Raw genomic sequence first — 14,217 nt, forward strand, 5'->3', positions numbered from 1 at the left:
AGCCTAAAGCAGCTCTAGAATTGGATCTGGGTTTGGTTCCCTAATCTGCTTCTTACATGCGCTGGGACCTTGGGCAAATTATTTAACTTCTCTGCCCTCATCTGTAAAATGCAGGCAGGTATAGTGCCTACCCCCAAGGGCTGTGATGAATGTGATAATGAATGTGAAGAACTTAGTGCTGTGCCTGACATTTAGAAGCCACTCAGTAAATGGTGGCTGTGATAGTGGTGGTGAAAATAATCACCACTGTAAGAATAAATGATTACCTCCACTACCACTACTCTTGTTGGCGTGGAGGGTCGAATGTGTTCAAATTTGTACAGTTTTTGCATACCTAACCAGAGTTTTGTAGAGGCAGCAGTTGCTGTTCCTGAAGGAATTGTTGCCAGTGGCTGGGAATTTAAAACTGAGTTGTTTTTGGAGGTACAATGGAAAATGATTCAGCAGACCATAATTCTCAGGAGAAAAGTTCTGTTTATTTCTGCCAGTTCCCTTATACCCAAAAACTGTAGGGGAAAAATGTAATTCTAAACTAGTCCTGTACATCTAAGGCTCAATTTCAGTTGGCCAGCGAGGACATGTTCACAGGCTTCCTCAGGAGCATCTGGGTGCAAAGATGTACTGTCTCTATTTTTGCCAAGGTTGTCTTCATTCTCAAATGGATGCTACCTAACTTTTCTTGAGCCTCTTGATGTATGTAAGATTCATTTGATGGCTAGAATGCAGATGTACAGGAACGATGAGATTTCTCAGGAATGTGATGTTAGAATAGGTGGAGTTGTAGGGGACTGTAAGGGTATTAGTTGAGAACTAGAAACTGAAAAACTGAAGTAATCCTAATGGTTCTAGAGATGAGTGTATTTACTGGGGGGATGGGGGATATTAGATGTCTCTTTTTATGTCCCTCCATTTTTCTCTTTAGAAGTCTGTTAAAAGTCAAAAAAGAGAAAGAAAACAGCCAGTCATTGCAAGTGAAAGTAAGCTCCAGGTTTCCTGTCCTTCCCAGACTACTCCAGGTTGGGAGGGTGCTGACCACTTTCTAAGGGAGTGTAGACTGCACCTCACCAGTCACCCGCCCTCTGCCCTGGTCTCATACTTTCTTTCACTCTTGATCTCTCCCTTCTCCCTCTCATTTAAGGAATACTAACCACAGGTTTCAAAGATGTCTTCATAGGCATCTTCCAGCATCATCTCTTCTGCAGGCCAAGTAGCCATTCTCTTTTTTGGGCTGGGTTCTGAGGTTATAGAAAAAAAAAAAGTGGATTTCAATTTTGGACAAAGATTTAGGGGTAATTTCTGATATCTAGAAAAGCACTTCCTCTATTCTTCCACCATATTTCTTTTAGACAATTCTTATCTTCACCCCTCATCTCCAGATCAGTGCCTCTTTCCTCTTCAGTGCCCCTGAACAAGTCCAGGCCCCTCCACATAGGTGTAACAATCCAAGACTCTGGGGTAGCCTGAGGGCCAGATCCCTTGGAGAGCAGAGATGACATTATAATATTGATAGTTGACCATCACGGTGACTGGGGTCCCAACAAACACTGAGAATGAGGGGCATTTAACAACAGTGGGCCTTCAAGTCCTCACAGCTATTTTTTTTTAAATGCCTTTATTATACTTGGAAAAATCATATATGCTTATTGTAAAAAAATTTTCCAATAAAACAAAAATCCAAAAAAAGGCACCTAAGCCTTTTACTTCTCTCCTAGTATATCACACCTAGAGAAAACCACTGCCAATGTTTTAGTAATTTTTCTCCAGATATTCTATGTATGTGTACACATCATGCTGTACATGCTATGCTCTGACTTGCCATTTTCTCTAACAAAACATTGGGTTGTGGAAAACTTTCCATGTCAGTAAATATAAGTCGACAATAACCCTTTTAACATCTGCATAGTATTCCATTGTGTAGATGCACCATAACTTATTTAGTTATTTCACATTGTTAAACATTTAACCTGTTTCCAAGTTTTAGTTATTGTACACAATGCTGTAATTGAACAATCACAAGCATCCTTTTTTTTTTTTTTTTTTTTGGTACTTGTGTAATTATCTTTGGATATAGTTCAAGAAATGAGATGATTGGTTCATAGGGTTTCCACATTTTTAAAGTTCTTAATATATATATTGAGAGAGGGAGAACAAGAGGGAGAAAGACAAACAAAGTACTCTCCATAAAGGTTGTACCAATTTGTACTTCTACCACTGGAAATTGTAACGTTTAAGATAACCCTATACCCATTCAAACAAAGATCTTGTGTCAGCCAGTGCTGAGCGATCATCCTGGAGTACCGGGTGGTCCCCAAGGACTTTCCCTGCCCTTCATCCACTTCTCCTGACCACCAACCATAGTATGAGAAAAGAATTTCAGACTCAAAATAGGAATACTGTTTTATAAATTGTGAGAAAAGGTCTATATATAGGGTGTCCCCCAATTGAGCTGATAGCTCAATTGATGTTTCTTTCTTTTCAGATTTAACCCATTGGAACTAATAATTATTCAAAGTGTGTACACAGTTTTTTGGGACACCTTGTATTTTTTCTTCTCAGACTAACCACTGATCCAGCATTACCTTCAAAAAGATCATCATCATCATCGTAGTCGTCATACTCATCATCATCATTAGTATAAGTTGCTGGGGTCTGAAAGTCAGCTCTCTGGTTGTAGTGAAGGTCAGTACTGTTTTGAGCTCCATTTACATCAAAATATTCACCTTCCTCCATGGGTTCATCTAAAGCGAATGTCACTGATACATTCTTTTTAGGTCTTAATCTGAAGTCGTCTTTCTATACAGCAAGAAAATGAAGGGGGGAAAAGTCAGTTGGTACCTAATAGTTTAGAGGTTGGTCCATGGGGCAGTAACATTTAAAGAGCCATTTACCTGTAGAATTGGCTTTAGGGGCCTAGCTTCCATTGAATGTTGTCCTAGAAGCTCTTCTTTTTCTTCTAGCATTTCTATGTTGGTTGGGAAGCTGGGGAAGATGGAAAGAACAAAGCAATAGTGAAAATAGACATACTTCAAGCTCTATAATTAAATGCAGCTGTTACTCCATTCCTGTCGTATGCATTTGAACAGTGAAAGGGACAATAGAGCAAGAGGACATTTAGGCCTTTTACTCCTCAAAACCTTGATCACCACTTGTTTTATTCTTTTTCATATTCCTGTTCTCTCCCATATTTCCTTATTGGATCAGAAAACTGCAAGAAGAGAATGTGGGGTGGCTCCAGGACATTCATGTAGAGAATATTGCCTATAAGCTCCTTAAGGGACCTGTGTTCCTTTTCTCCTCTGCATGGCAAGCTAGGGAATAAAATTCCTGTTTTGGAGAAGCTCTAATGTTGATAGGTTGCCTTTACCTTTCTGCAACTCATCCCACTAATGTGACCACTCAAGTTGTGCCATAGGGAGAGTGTACCTAACAATGCTAGAAAGTTTGTGGTCACTGACCTAGCTCCATTTGAGCCAACTGATCTTGAGAGAATTGCTCAGAACCACACAGGCCCAGCGTGGCTCAGTGGTTGGGCATCAACCTATCATCCAGGAGATCGCGGTTCAATTCCCAGTCAGGGCACATGCCCGGGTTGTGGGCTTGATCCCTATCAGGTGCGTGCAGGAGGCAGCCAATCAATGACTCTCTCATTGTTGATGTTTCTATCTCTCTCTCCCTCTCCCTCTCTCTGAAATTAATAAAGACATATTAAAAAAAAAAAAAAGAAGAACCACACAGAATCCAAGCACCTCCCAGAACTCCCTGCTTATGTTGAAGACTGACTCCTACATCTGTTCTTATCAGCCTAATAGAGGCAGCTCAGTACCTGATTGGTGCACATTCTTCCTTGATGCCTGTGGTGTCCGTGGAGGTTGGGATGCTCGAGGTGAGTGACTGTTGGCGAGCACACAGTTCTTCCTGTTTATTCTGAATGGCAGTTAACAGCCAGCGCAGCCCATCAATTAGGGGCTTATGGTTGCTTCTTTGGAGGTTTTGGATAGCTGAATAGGGTTCCTATGACCAAAAGAGAAGATTCCAGCTCAGGAACCTGGGACCACTGGGGACCACAGTCCCCATCACTCTCAGTCAAGGAGCAGAGGTACACATAAGCTCTGCTGTGCCTAGATAGGTTTTAAGACTTCCTAGGAGACACTCAGCATTCACACCTTAGCTACAAAAGCTAAAGTTGTTTAATAAAGTGGTTGTGGTGTAATGTCTTGGATGTGTGACCTTGGGCAAGGGATTCAGTTTTTGAGCCTCATCTATAAAATGAGGATATTGAAGCTTCCAACTTTACAGAGCAATTTTGAAGGTCTAATGAGAAAACAGATGTGAGAGTGTTATAAGTGTGATGTTGCCCGGCCGGCCGTGGCTCAGCGGTTGAGCGTTGATCTAGGATCCAGGCAATCGGGGTTCGATTCTCGGTCAGGGCACATGCCCGGGTTGCGGGCTCGATCCCCCAGTCGGGGGCGTGCAGGAGGCAGCTGATCAGTGACTCTCTATCATTGATGTTTCTATCTCTCTCCCTTCCTCTCTCTCAAATCAATAAAGATATATTTTTTTAAAAAATTAAAAAGAAAATAAAAATAACTGTGATGTTATCACTATCGAGTCAGATATCACTGTAGATGTTGCCTGGCAGGGAGAGGCTTTGCCTAAGACCTAGCATACGGGGCTGATTAAGGAATGGCGCAAGGTATGCATCAGCTGGGCTTGAGAGGGTGGGGGAGGGGAGGGGTTGACACTTACCAATCGGCACATGAACTTGTCGTCATTCACTATCCTTTCCAGGAATAGATATTTAATAATATCACAAGGTAAGAGGGCATTCTTCTTGTCTTGTTTATTTGCCAATCTAGAGCAGGGCACAGGAGAGAGGGTGGGAAGAAGAGAGGAAGAGTGAAACAGAAATAGAAGCCAAGGGCAAGAAAAGAAGGGAAATAGGGGGAGAACCAATTATGCTACAACTGCTGCATATCCAAGAACTAGCTTTAAAAACCTACACAATGAGATGAGCCAGACATTTTTCTAGCCAATTCTCAATGGAGGAAAGAATAGCACAAATGATTTGAATCCAAGATCATCCCCAGACCTCATTTCTTGCTTCCTCTCTACACTATCAAACTTTAATTAGAATTGCTAACTGGGATATGAACAGATTTGGAGTTTTTAACACCCTCTCCCAAACTCTGTTTGCGCTTGAGTTGAGGGTACTAATGAGGAACAAAAAAATGGAAAAGGGGAATGGGAGTGAGGATTGACGGGACATCTGAAGTATCACCCTGGAATCAGTGCTAGCTACGTGACTCGTGGGCAGTCTGAAAAGGGAGGAGGCCATTGGAATCAATTATACAAAATAGAGGTGGTTTTCTGCCACCATTTCAGGGTCAGAGACTAAAGCCAAAAAAGAGAAACAAATTCAGGAAGACACTCTTCAGGAAGAGTCAAGGGATGGGGGTGGGAAATCCAGATATTACTCTCCATTTTCCTTTGATGCTTGCTTTCAAATTACCTTTGCACAAGTAGGTAGCATTTTCACCCATGGCAGTGTATGGTAGAAAGTAGCTCTTAAAAACAGACCCCAGAGGACTGGGTCACTCCCCCCCTCACTGAGCTAAAGGGAAGAGGAGATCTAGCTGGATGTGACAAAGGGAATACCCAGCTGTTCCTTTGTCTACTTGTCTTCTGAAGGCATGAAATGGGAAGGGGAAACTGGGCACAAGGGGAAATTGAGCACAAAGGCAGAGGCTTACAATAGAATGGGTTTTCCTGCCACTCTCGCATCAGACAGCAGATGTGATAAGGTGGTCTTCACTTCCTGCATGCGTCCCAAGTCGCTGGAATCCAGGACAAAAACAAGCCCATGTGCCTGTGCGTAGTAGTTGGGCCAGATTTCTCGTCCCTTCATATCTCCATTCAGGTCATAGATGGAAACTTCATAGTCATCTAGCAGGACTGTAGTCAGTTTCGATTTCATACAACTGTCTGTCTTGCTAGGAAGTACTATGCATAAGGGAAGAGAGAAGCAACCACAAAGCAGAGTGATATAGTTAGATAAAAATTCGTTAAACAAACTTTGACTAGAGCCTGCCCTGAGGAATCCTACTGAGGCATCCTGCCATTCTGCTCACTCATGGGTTCATCTTCCTAAACCAGCACTTTACTCAGGCTACTCTCTTCTGGCTCAGTAATCTTCAGTGAGTGGCCACCGGTCCCAGGAGAGAATACAGACTCCTTTGCCTCGTAACCTGCCAGACCTATCTGTACCCTCTCTGGTGTCCACAGTGTCCCTGGTACACACCCAGTCTGCTCCTTGGCTAATACTCCCCTCACTCCGCAAGAATGCCATGCTCTTTTGTGCCCTGGGCATTCACAAGATGCTATTTCTGCAGCTTAGAACATTTTCTTCCACTGCTCTTTCCTTGGTTAATGCCTATTTTTAAAAAAATCTATTTAGAACTTATATGCATAAATGCATAACCTATAGACACAGACAATGGTATGGGGAAGGCCTGGGGGTAGGGTGGATGCGGGGTCAAGGGGATCAATGGGGGAAAAAGGGGACATCTGTAATACTTTCAATAATAAAGATAAATTTAAAAAAAATCTATTTAGATCTTGTTTCCTCTAGAAAGTTTTCCCTGACTCAAACCACCATCCGCCAGTCTGGATAAGGTGCCTTTCTTCTGGGCTTACCACTATCACAGCACATATGACAATGTTATAAATTCAACAATTTACTTATTGGGTTATAAACTGCAACAGGACTGGAACCCTTTCAATTTTATTCACCGTTATATTCACGATGCCAAGTGCAGAAGCTGGCACACAGATGCTCAATAAATATTTGTTGAATGAATTTGATGAATGAATGAATGAACAGGAGGCCCTTCTCTCCCACCCCTTTTTTAAGGCTCAGGAAGGCCTCTTTAGGAAAGCCTCTCTGGCCTGCCCAGTTCGCACTTTCTCTCCCTTGTTCAGCACATGGTCTGTTAAACTGGTCCTTCACCTCATTCTGTGCATGCCATGTTTCCCCAACTAAAATAGTGATGGAGGGGCTCTGCATTAGGTTACACACAGTAGGTGTTCAATAAATGTTTATGGTGCCTGTTATTGTGAATGAGTATGAAGTCCTTTTCATACCTCCTCCAAGAAACCACACCGAATTCAGATACATTTGCCTTTTCAAGGCCATGGCCAGAGCATACAGTCCCATAGGGCATTCCATACCTCATTCTGCTCCCATAGAAATGCAGTTCAAAAGGGCAGTCATTATATACATTCCAGTCTGTTGAACTGACAGTTCTGACCTAGCTTTCTTCCCACATAAGTAGTAAAATGATTTTATAGATTCTCTATGCTCAAACTTGGGAGTTCTAAGGCCAGAATCAGTAGCTTTTTATTTCTAGTCTCAGATCTACCTATGACATTATCCATAGAATTGCCAGAATGAATAATTTAGCTGTGAAGTTAGTAGATGCTTTTAGATCTTTGGAAATGTATGATTATATAGATATTTACATGTGTATATATATTTACATATGCATGCATATATTATTATTACATTTTTTTATTTTTATTTTTTAAAATATATCTTTATTGATTTCAGAGAGAGGAAAGGAGAGGGAGAGAGAGAGATAGAAACATCAATGATGAGAGTCATTGATTGGCTGCCTCCTGCACGCCCCCGACTTGGGATTGAGCCCACAACCCGGGCGTGTGCCCTGACCGGGAATCGAACCCCGATAGCCTGGATCCTAGGTCGATGCTCAACCGCTGAGCCACACCCGGCTGGGCCATTATTACATTTTAATATGATCTTATAACTTCTCTTCTGTTCTCATGTTAGTCAATTATCTTTTTAATTATAACTTTCAGATAACATACAATTTTCAGCCAAAACTTTGATGTGATATTTGCTATGTCTGCATTAGACTACTTAAAAATAATAAGTGAATGTGTTAAAACTCTAAAGGTAATTTTAAATTTGTTTCCTGCATCAAGGCAAGCTTTATGTTATTTTTCCCTGTCTAATCAAAATATTTTCCCTAGTTATTTTTTTCTTTTTACTTGAAACCTTACTAATTTCTTCAATAATGCAATCCATTGTTGGTGAACCCTAGAAGCCATGAGAAGTTGTTCCCTGACACTTTACATTTCTTTTATTTCCTCTATTAATTCATAAACTCCCTGGGGACAGGTAATGAGTCTAATTCATCTCTATATCCCTGGTGGCATATTTCGTAAAGCACAATGGTCAGGGGACTCTCAGCTTCCGAATTACATGGTAGCTATAAAGTCCTACCGTACACCAATTGAATCAGAATCTGTATGCTGGACCCAGGTATTTGCATGTTTAACAAACTCCTATATTTAACAAAATCTCCAGGTGATCCTTCTGCATTTTAAAGCTTGAGACCCACTGCCCTAGAGAGCAAAGAAACTAATGCCTGTTGTGTCTCAGCATCATCTGGTGCTGCTTGTTAACATTTTGATTCCATGGGCCCTCCCTAGTCCAAAGTATCTGAGCCTCCAGGTCCCGGTAAGTAAGTGTGAAAGTGCCCCAGGTGACTCTGATTTGGGGCTTTCAGTGCTTATTATGCTAAAGGATCACTATGGAGTTTTTAAAAACTATGACACTAGGCCTCCTTCTCTGAGGGTTTGATGCCATGGATCTGGGCTGGGACTCAAGCATCATGTTTTATGTTAAAGCTCCCCTGGTGATTGAAATGTATAGCCAGGTTTGAGAAGCACTGCTCTAAATGCCCTCATTTAGGGCACCTGCTTGTGCTCATCTTGGGTTTTTCACCCCACATGACCATGCCAGACAAAAGTTATAGTGAATGGTGTCATCGAGAATAATGTCTTCTGTCCCCAGATATTTTATAGCTGGCACCTTCAAATGTTCACACAAGTGAACCTGTAGATTGGAATTTCCTTCCTAGGCTATAATCTGTTCTTGGCAATCATAAACATTTGCAGGATCAGGAAAGGTGAGCTATTGCATATTGGGTACACAACAGCCTAATAGATTGACTCTGGTAGTCCTGTATGGACAGTGTGGACTGAGACATTCCTTAGAATATGACATCAGTGGCACTTTGCTTCTTGGCCATTAGAAACTTCTCTGTGAATGAAGTCACAACTCCAGGCTCTATCCTCTAGGAATTAGAATGGAAAGAATATAATATTCTCACAGACAAAATAGCATATGGCTAATTGCAGATGAGTGCTTTCCAAAGCCGGCTGCCCATCAGAAACACCTAGGGAGTTCTTAAAATATAGATTCCCAGGTCCCACCCAGACTGCCTGGGAATCTAGGGGCAGGGCTGAGTGGGGGCTCTAAAAATTATCCCCACTTTTGTCAGTAATCTTGTGCTTTATCCTGGCTCCTTGTTTTTCCTGGTGCTGTTTACCTTTTTATCATGTCTGGTTATCAGTAATTGGGAGAGGCAAGGAGTCAGGTTTGCTGCCTATAGGGTGGCACACTAGGTTGAACCACTGGATAAAATGTGGTGCTTGGGGTTGCCTCTCTGACAGTGGCGGGGGATGGGGTGGGGGTGGGGGGAGGGACGTAAAGAAGCAACATGTAGCCTGAGGAGAATGGACTTGCAGTTGCACAATGATGTTGTGATAAGTGCACGATAGAGGGAGGCATGGAATAGACTGGGGGCCGAGGAAGGAGGCACTAGGTGTTAGGGATGGCTTTCCTAAGGTCAACTTAGACTGTGTCTAAAGGCATTTGATTAAGCAGGTAGATAATGGAGAGGATGAAATGCTAGGTAGTGGGACAGCATTACAGAAAGCACAGGCATGTTGGCAGAAGATGGCAAGTCATTTGTGCAGAGAGCATGAGAAATGAAGCTGGAAGAGAAGTCAGAGACCAAATCTGTGTGCCTTTACAGAACTTAAGATTTATTTTGAATACAATGGGGAGGCACTGAATGGTTTTGAGCAGAAAAGTGCCATGATCAGATTTTTGCACTAAGTCCTTCAGGCAACTGTGTTGACTGAATGCTGGGGGACAACTGGACATGGCAAGATCAGCCAGCAGGCTGTTACTAGAGTTCAAGGAAATTGATGCAGGCTTCCAGTATGCCAGTGGCAGAGGCGTCAGGTTAGCCCTTTCCTGTACTTTGCTGAGGGCTTCCAAGTTATGTAAAACTCAGCCACATCATCATACCCTTACTTTTATTTAATAAATATCAATGGAGGGCATCCTATGCCAGCCTGTGTGCCGGGCTCTTTGATTGGCCGGCAGTTAGCTGTGTCTTCACAACTAGAATAGCAGCTCTCTGCAATTTTGTGTAACTACTTCTTGAAATGTCAAGGTATTAAACTGGAGATTTGGTATTAAACTTGCACATCTCTGAACTGACAACATTTCTCAAGTTCCAACCCTCTATACTAACTGTCACAAAGTGTTTCATGTTATTAAATTTCTTTATCATCCCACACTTGTCTCTTATCTAGACCAAATTCCACTTTAATTAAGCTCTGAAACTAGACACTTTTTAAAACATGCTATCCTTCATAATTGACTGCAGTGCTTCCCATAGATTGAGTTCATTCATACTGACACTATGTGAGGACCTTCAATTAGGATATCTTGTAAAGGGAGAAGATGACAGACATTACATGAATAAGCTGATAATAGCCCAGGAGAGGATTGTGTATGTGTGTTGGGAAGTGCTTATCTTCAAAAGAGGGAACCCAAGGGCCATGAAGTAAGGCTAGGAAGGAATGATTATTTCCATTGGTCCCTGGGTCCCATGAGAGACCTAAACCACTATCTAATGCTCTTAGTTCCTTACGTCTGTGGAAGGCTTCCATAAAAACAGTTTTTCCTGAATTCTCCAGACCGATAATGATGATAGTCACATTCCTGTCAATGGAAAAGAAAAATGAGCCAAAGCCTTAAAAGCAGTTAGTTCTTAGGCTAAACAAAGAATTTTACTCTTCCTTGCTGTTTGGAGTTCTGCCTACAGTAGTCCCAACATATGTACCATAAAAGGCACAGCCAAGTGGTAGAAGGTGTTTTAGGAACTCCTCCCCAAGGTTTCCAAGGATGATTTTCTTCCTTGAGTCACTTGCCTTGTAGAATTGGCCATTTTCCTCAAACCTTGTCCTCAATATTGCAGACACTGCCTAATCACTTCCCCTAACAATATATATCATGAAGATTTGTCCCATGAGGGACTGTGGGCAGACACATTGGAGGAAATGATTGAATAGGTCTGGGGAAATAATTACGATATTACCTTCGTGTCTCTTCAGTATTTAGTCCAGGCCAGCAGGATGTTAGGAGCTTGAACATGATTCAGCTTAGTTCTATAATGTTAAGGGAAACAAGTAAACAAGAAATCAGCCCCATTATTAACACTGAACTTGTGTGACAACACAGGTGCTAATAAATAGAAGGCCTAGGACTGACAGGAGTCCATCACTTCATTCTAGCCACCCTTGTCTATAAATGTCATAGAGCAAGGGATGGGTAATCCTCAATTCCAGTGGCAGATTTCTGCAAAATGGAGTGATTTCTTGTTAAAGCAACCTATACAGGCATGATGGCATCAGGTGGGGTCTGTCCCTTCAGCCATAGACCATCCCTGTTAGGAATATCTTCATTCAACCTTGGGTAGGGTATGGTGGCGTGAATGAAGCCTTGGAGAAGAACCAGCTTAGATTTCAAAAAGGACCTATTGGGAGACCCATTCTAAGTGACAACTATCTACTGTGCTTGGTTCTCTTATAGCCTCGGCTTCAAAAATGTTGTCCGTGATCCATTGTCATAGATTTCATACAATTCCTAGAGCTGTAAGCAACCTTAGAGGTCATCTAGTTTAATAGATTTCAAACATTGGTCCAGGTGCCCCACTCTCAAAGATTCCCAGGGAGCTGCATAAGCTCCCCAGGAGACTTCAAAGTGCAGCCATATTTAGAAGTGATTGCCTAAGTAAAAAGAATAATTTAGACAATCACTTCAAGGTTAATCCATGTTGTAGCATGTATTAGTATTTTGTTCCTTTTTATGGCTGAATAATATCACATTGTGTGGATATACCGCTTTTTGTTTGTTCATTCATTAATTTGTGGACATCCGACTCTTGTGAATAATGCTGCTACAGACATTTTTGTGCACATTTCTTTGTGGACATATGTTTTCAGTTCTCTTGGATATATATTCTTAGGAGTGTAGCTGCTGGGTCATATAACTCTATGTTTAACCTTTTGAGGAAGTGCCAGACTGTTTCCCCAAGTGGCTGCAACACTTCACATTCCCACTAGCATTGCAGGAGGGTTCTAATTTCTCCACATCCTTGCCAACACTTGTCTTTTGTTTATAGCCATCCTAGTGGGTGTGAAGTGGTATCTAATTGTGGTTTTGGTTTACATTTTCCTAATGACTAATATATTGGAGCCCAGAGCTGGAGGAAGCTCTGGTTGGGCTAGCAAAGTATTTCAGCTGATACTCAGATGGGCTTTGCTTAGCTCTCTGATCAGCACAATATATGTGCCAGCTTATCAATGGATAACAGCAATGTTCTGCAGAGTCATCCACTGTTTTAGAGAATTGCCATTCCCAAATAGGGACTCACACTTCATAACATTTCTTAAAGCACAATTTGTTCCCTAGGAGATCATTTGGCTTCCCATAAGGACCTCCTGGAGAATGGCTCTGGTTTATGCTAGACAAAAGGGAAACCTTTTATATGGCATGCGATTAAAACCAGCTTTCCTCCAGCTTTGTTCATGAAGCTGATAAGACCTGAAGCCTGAAACACCAGAGCCTGATTGTCTGGGTTCTACAATAGCCATCTCCCTGTGAGACAAGGCCAATAGCAGCTTCATGTCTATTTCCTTATAATTGGCAGAGCCTTCTAGCTTGAGCTCAGGCTCTCTGTATTTGTTAGTGTCACTGGGAAAAGTCAAACTGGCATCATACGAGTTCTTCCTTAAAAACTTATCCTAAGGGAGGTTTAGTGGGTAACCGAAGAGGAAAATGATTGGACTAGGGATTACTAGTCCCTTCTTTCATTTCCAGTGCCTCTCCTGGGTACCCTGGGATGAAATCACCTAAATTCAACTTACCATTTTCAGATTTCTTATCTGTGGAATGGAGATAATGATAGATTCTGCTTACCTTGAGGTGATTAGTTGTTGATCAGATTAGAAGTTGATTCTTTATGAAAGAAAGACATAAGAAGTGTAGAGTATAGGAAGTACTGAGATTTCTGGCCTTCATGCCAGATTAACACAGCTCAGCTGCTAACCTGTGAGGATATAGCAGTGACCTAACAATGGCTGTCAATGTTCTGACATATGTACGGCAACCACTGACTGGTTCATAGCAACCAAACTCACATCTCCCTACCTTGTATGATTACAGCTGATTACTAAATGAATTTTTAGTCATCATATTTTTTTTTATAGTTTACAAAGTATTTACATAGAATTTACAATGTACCAGCACTCATTTAAGCTCTTTATACACATTAACTCATTTAATCCTTACTACAAAATGACAAAAAGTAAGGGCTATCATTCCTATTTTTAAGAGATTCACAGCAAACTTCTTTATAATGAGTAGAAAGTACACTCAAAGATAAAAATAAAAAGTATAGTAGAGTAAATTTAAAAAAGAGAAAGAGATGAGGTTCACAAAGAGGTTACATAACTTGTCTAAGGTTACCCAGCTAGTAAGTGGTAAATCAGAATTGAAACCCAGGCAGTCTGACTTCAGAGTCTGTATATTAGGTTAAGGGTCTTACAGGCTGTGAATGAGAAGACCTCAGATATCAAAGAAACTGCCCTGCTCTGGGCCTTTCCATCTCTTCTAGTCAAACTATACCATCCTTATTCTTTTTTCAGTGCACTTTTTATTTATTTATTTTAAATATGTTTTTATTGATTTCAGAGAGAGGACAGGAGAGGGAGAGAGAGAGAGAAACATCAATGATGAGAGAATCATTGATTGGCTGCCTCCTATGTGCCCCCTACTGAGGATTGAGCCCAAAACCCTGATATGTGCCCTGACTGGAAATGTAAACACGAACTCCAGGTTCATGGGTGGGTGCTCAACCACTGAGCAACAATGGCTGGGCTTCAGTGAACTTTTAAAAAAGTAAGTTGATATACAATATTATATTAATTTCAGGTGTACAACATTGTGATTCGACATTTATATACCTTACGATGTGATCACCACAATAAGAATAG

At 41.5% G+C, this 14,217-nt stretch overlaps 1 protein-coding gene across 1 annotated transcript; it reads right to left on the reverse strand.

Moving 5' to 3' along the window:
• Positions 1-1,143: 1,143 nt before the first annotated feature.
• Positions 1,144-11,314, reverse strand: ARL13A (ARF like GTPase 13A). Its single transcript, XM_087813360.1, has 8 exons — positions 11,259-11,314; positions 10,812-10,882; positions 5,751-6,000; positions 4,747-4,852; positions 3,824-4,011; positions 2,889-2,979; positions 2,580-2,793; positions 1,144-1,235 (listed from the first exon to the last, which is right to left on the reverse strand). Exons 1-8 carry the CDS (start codon positions 11,312-11,314, stop codon positions 1,144-1,146), a joined length of 1,068 nt encoding a protein of 355 aa, XP_087669486.1.
• Positions 11,315-14,217: the final 2,903 nt, after the last annotated feature.

The sequence above is a fragment of the Miniopterus natalensis genome, chromosome X, assembly GCF_054644295.1.
Source record: "Miniopterus natalensis isolate mMinNat1 chromosome X, mMinNat1.hap1, whole genome shotgun sequence".
Lineage (NCBI taxonomy): Eukaryota > Metazoa > Chordata > Mammalia > Chiroptera > Miniopteridae > Miniopterus > Miniopterus natalensis.

Bases quoted from the DNA above. Each gene is read 5' to 3' on its own strand.
- ARL13A (XM_087813360.1), bottom strand. From the start codon at position 11,314: ATGTTCAAGCTCCTAACATCCTGCTGGCCTGGACTAAATACTGAAGAG. The intron at 4,012-4,746 runs GTAAGTGTCAAC...TTTTGGTCATAG, and splicing joins ACAAGTTCATGTGCCGATTG to GAACCCTATTCAGCTATCCA. The intron at 1,236-2,579 runs GTAATGCTGGAT...CTATAACCTCAG, and splicing joins TGATGATGATCTTTTTGAAG to AACCCAGCCCAAAAAAGAGA.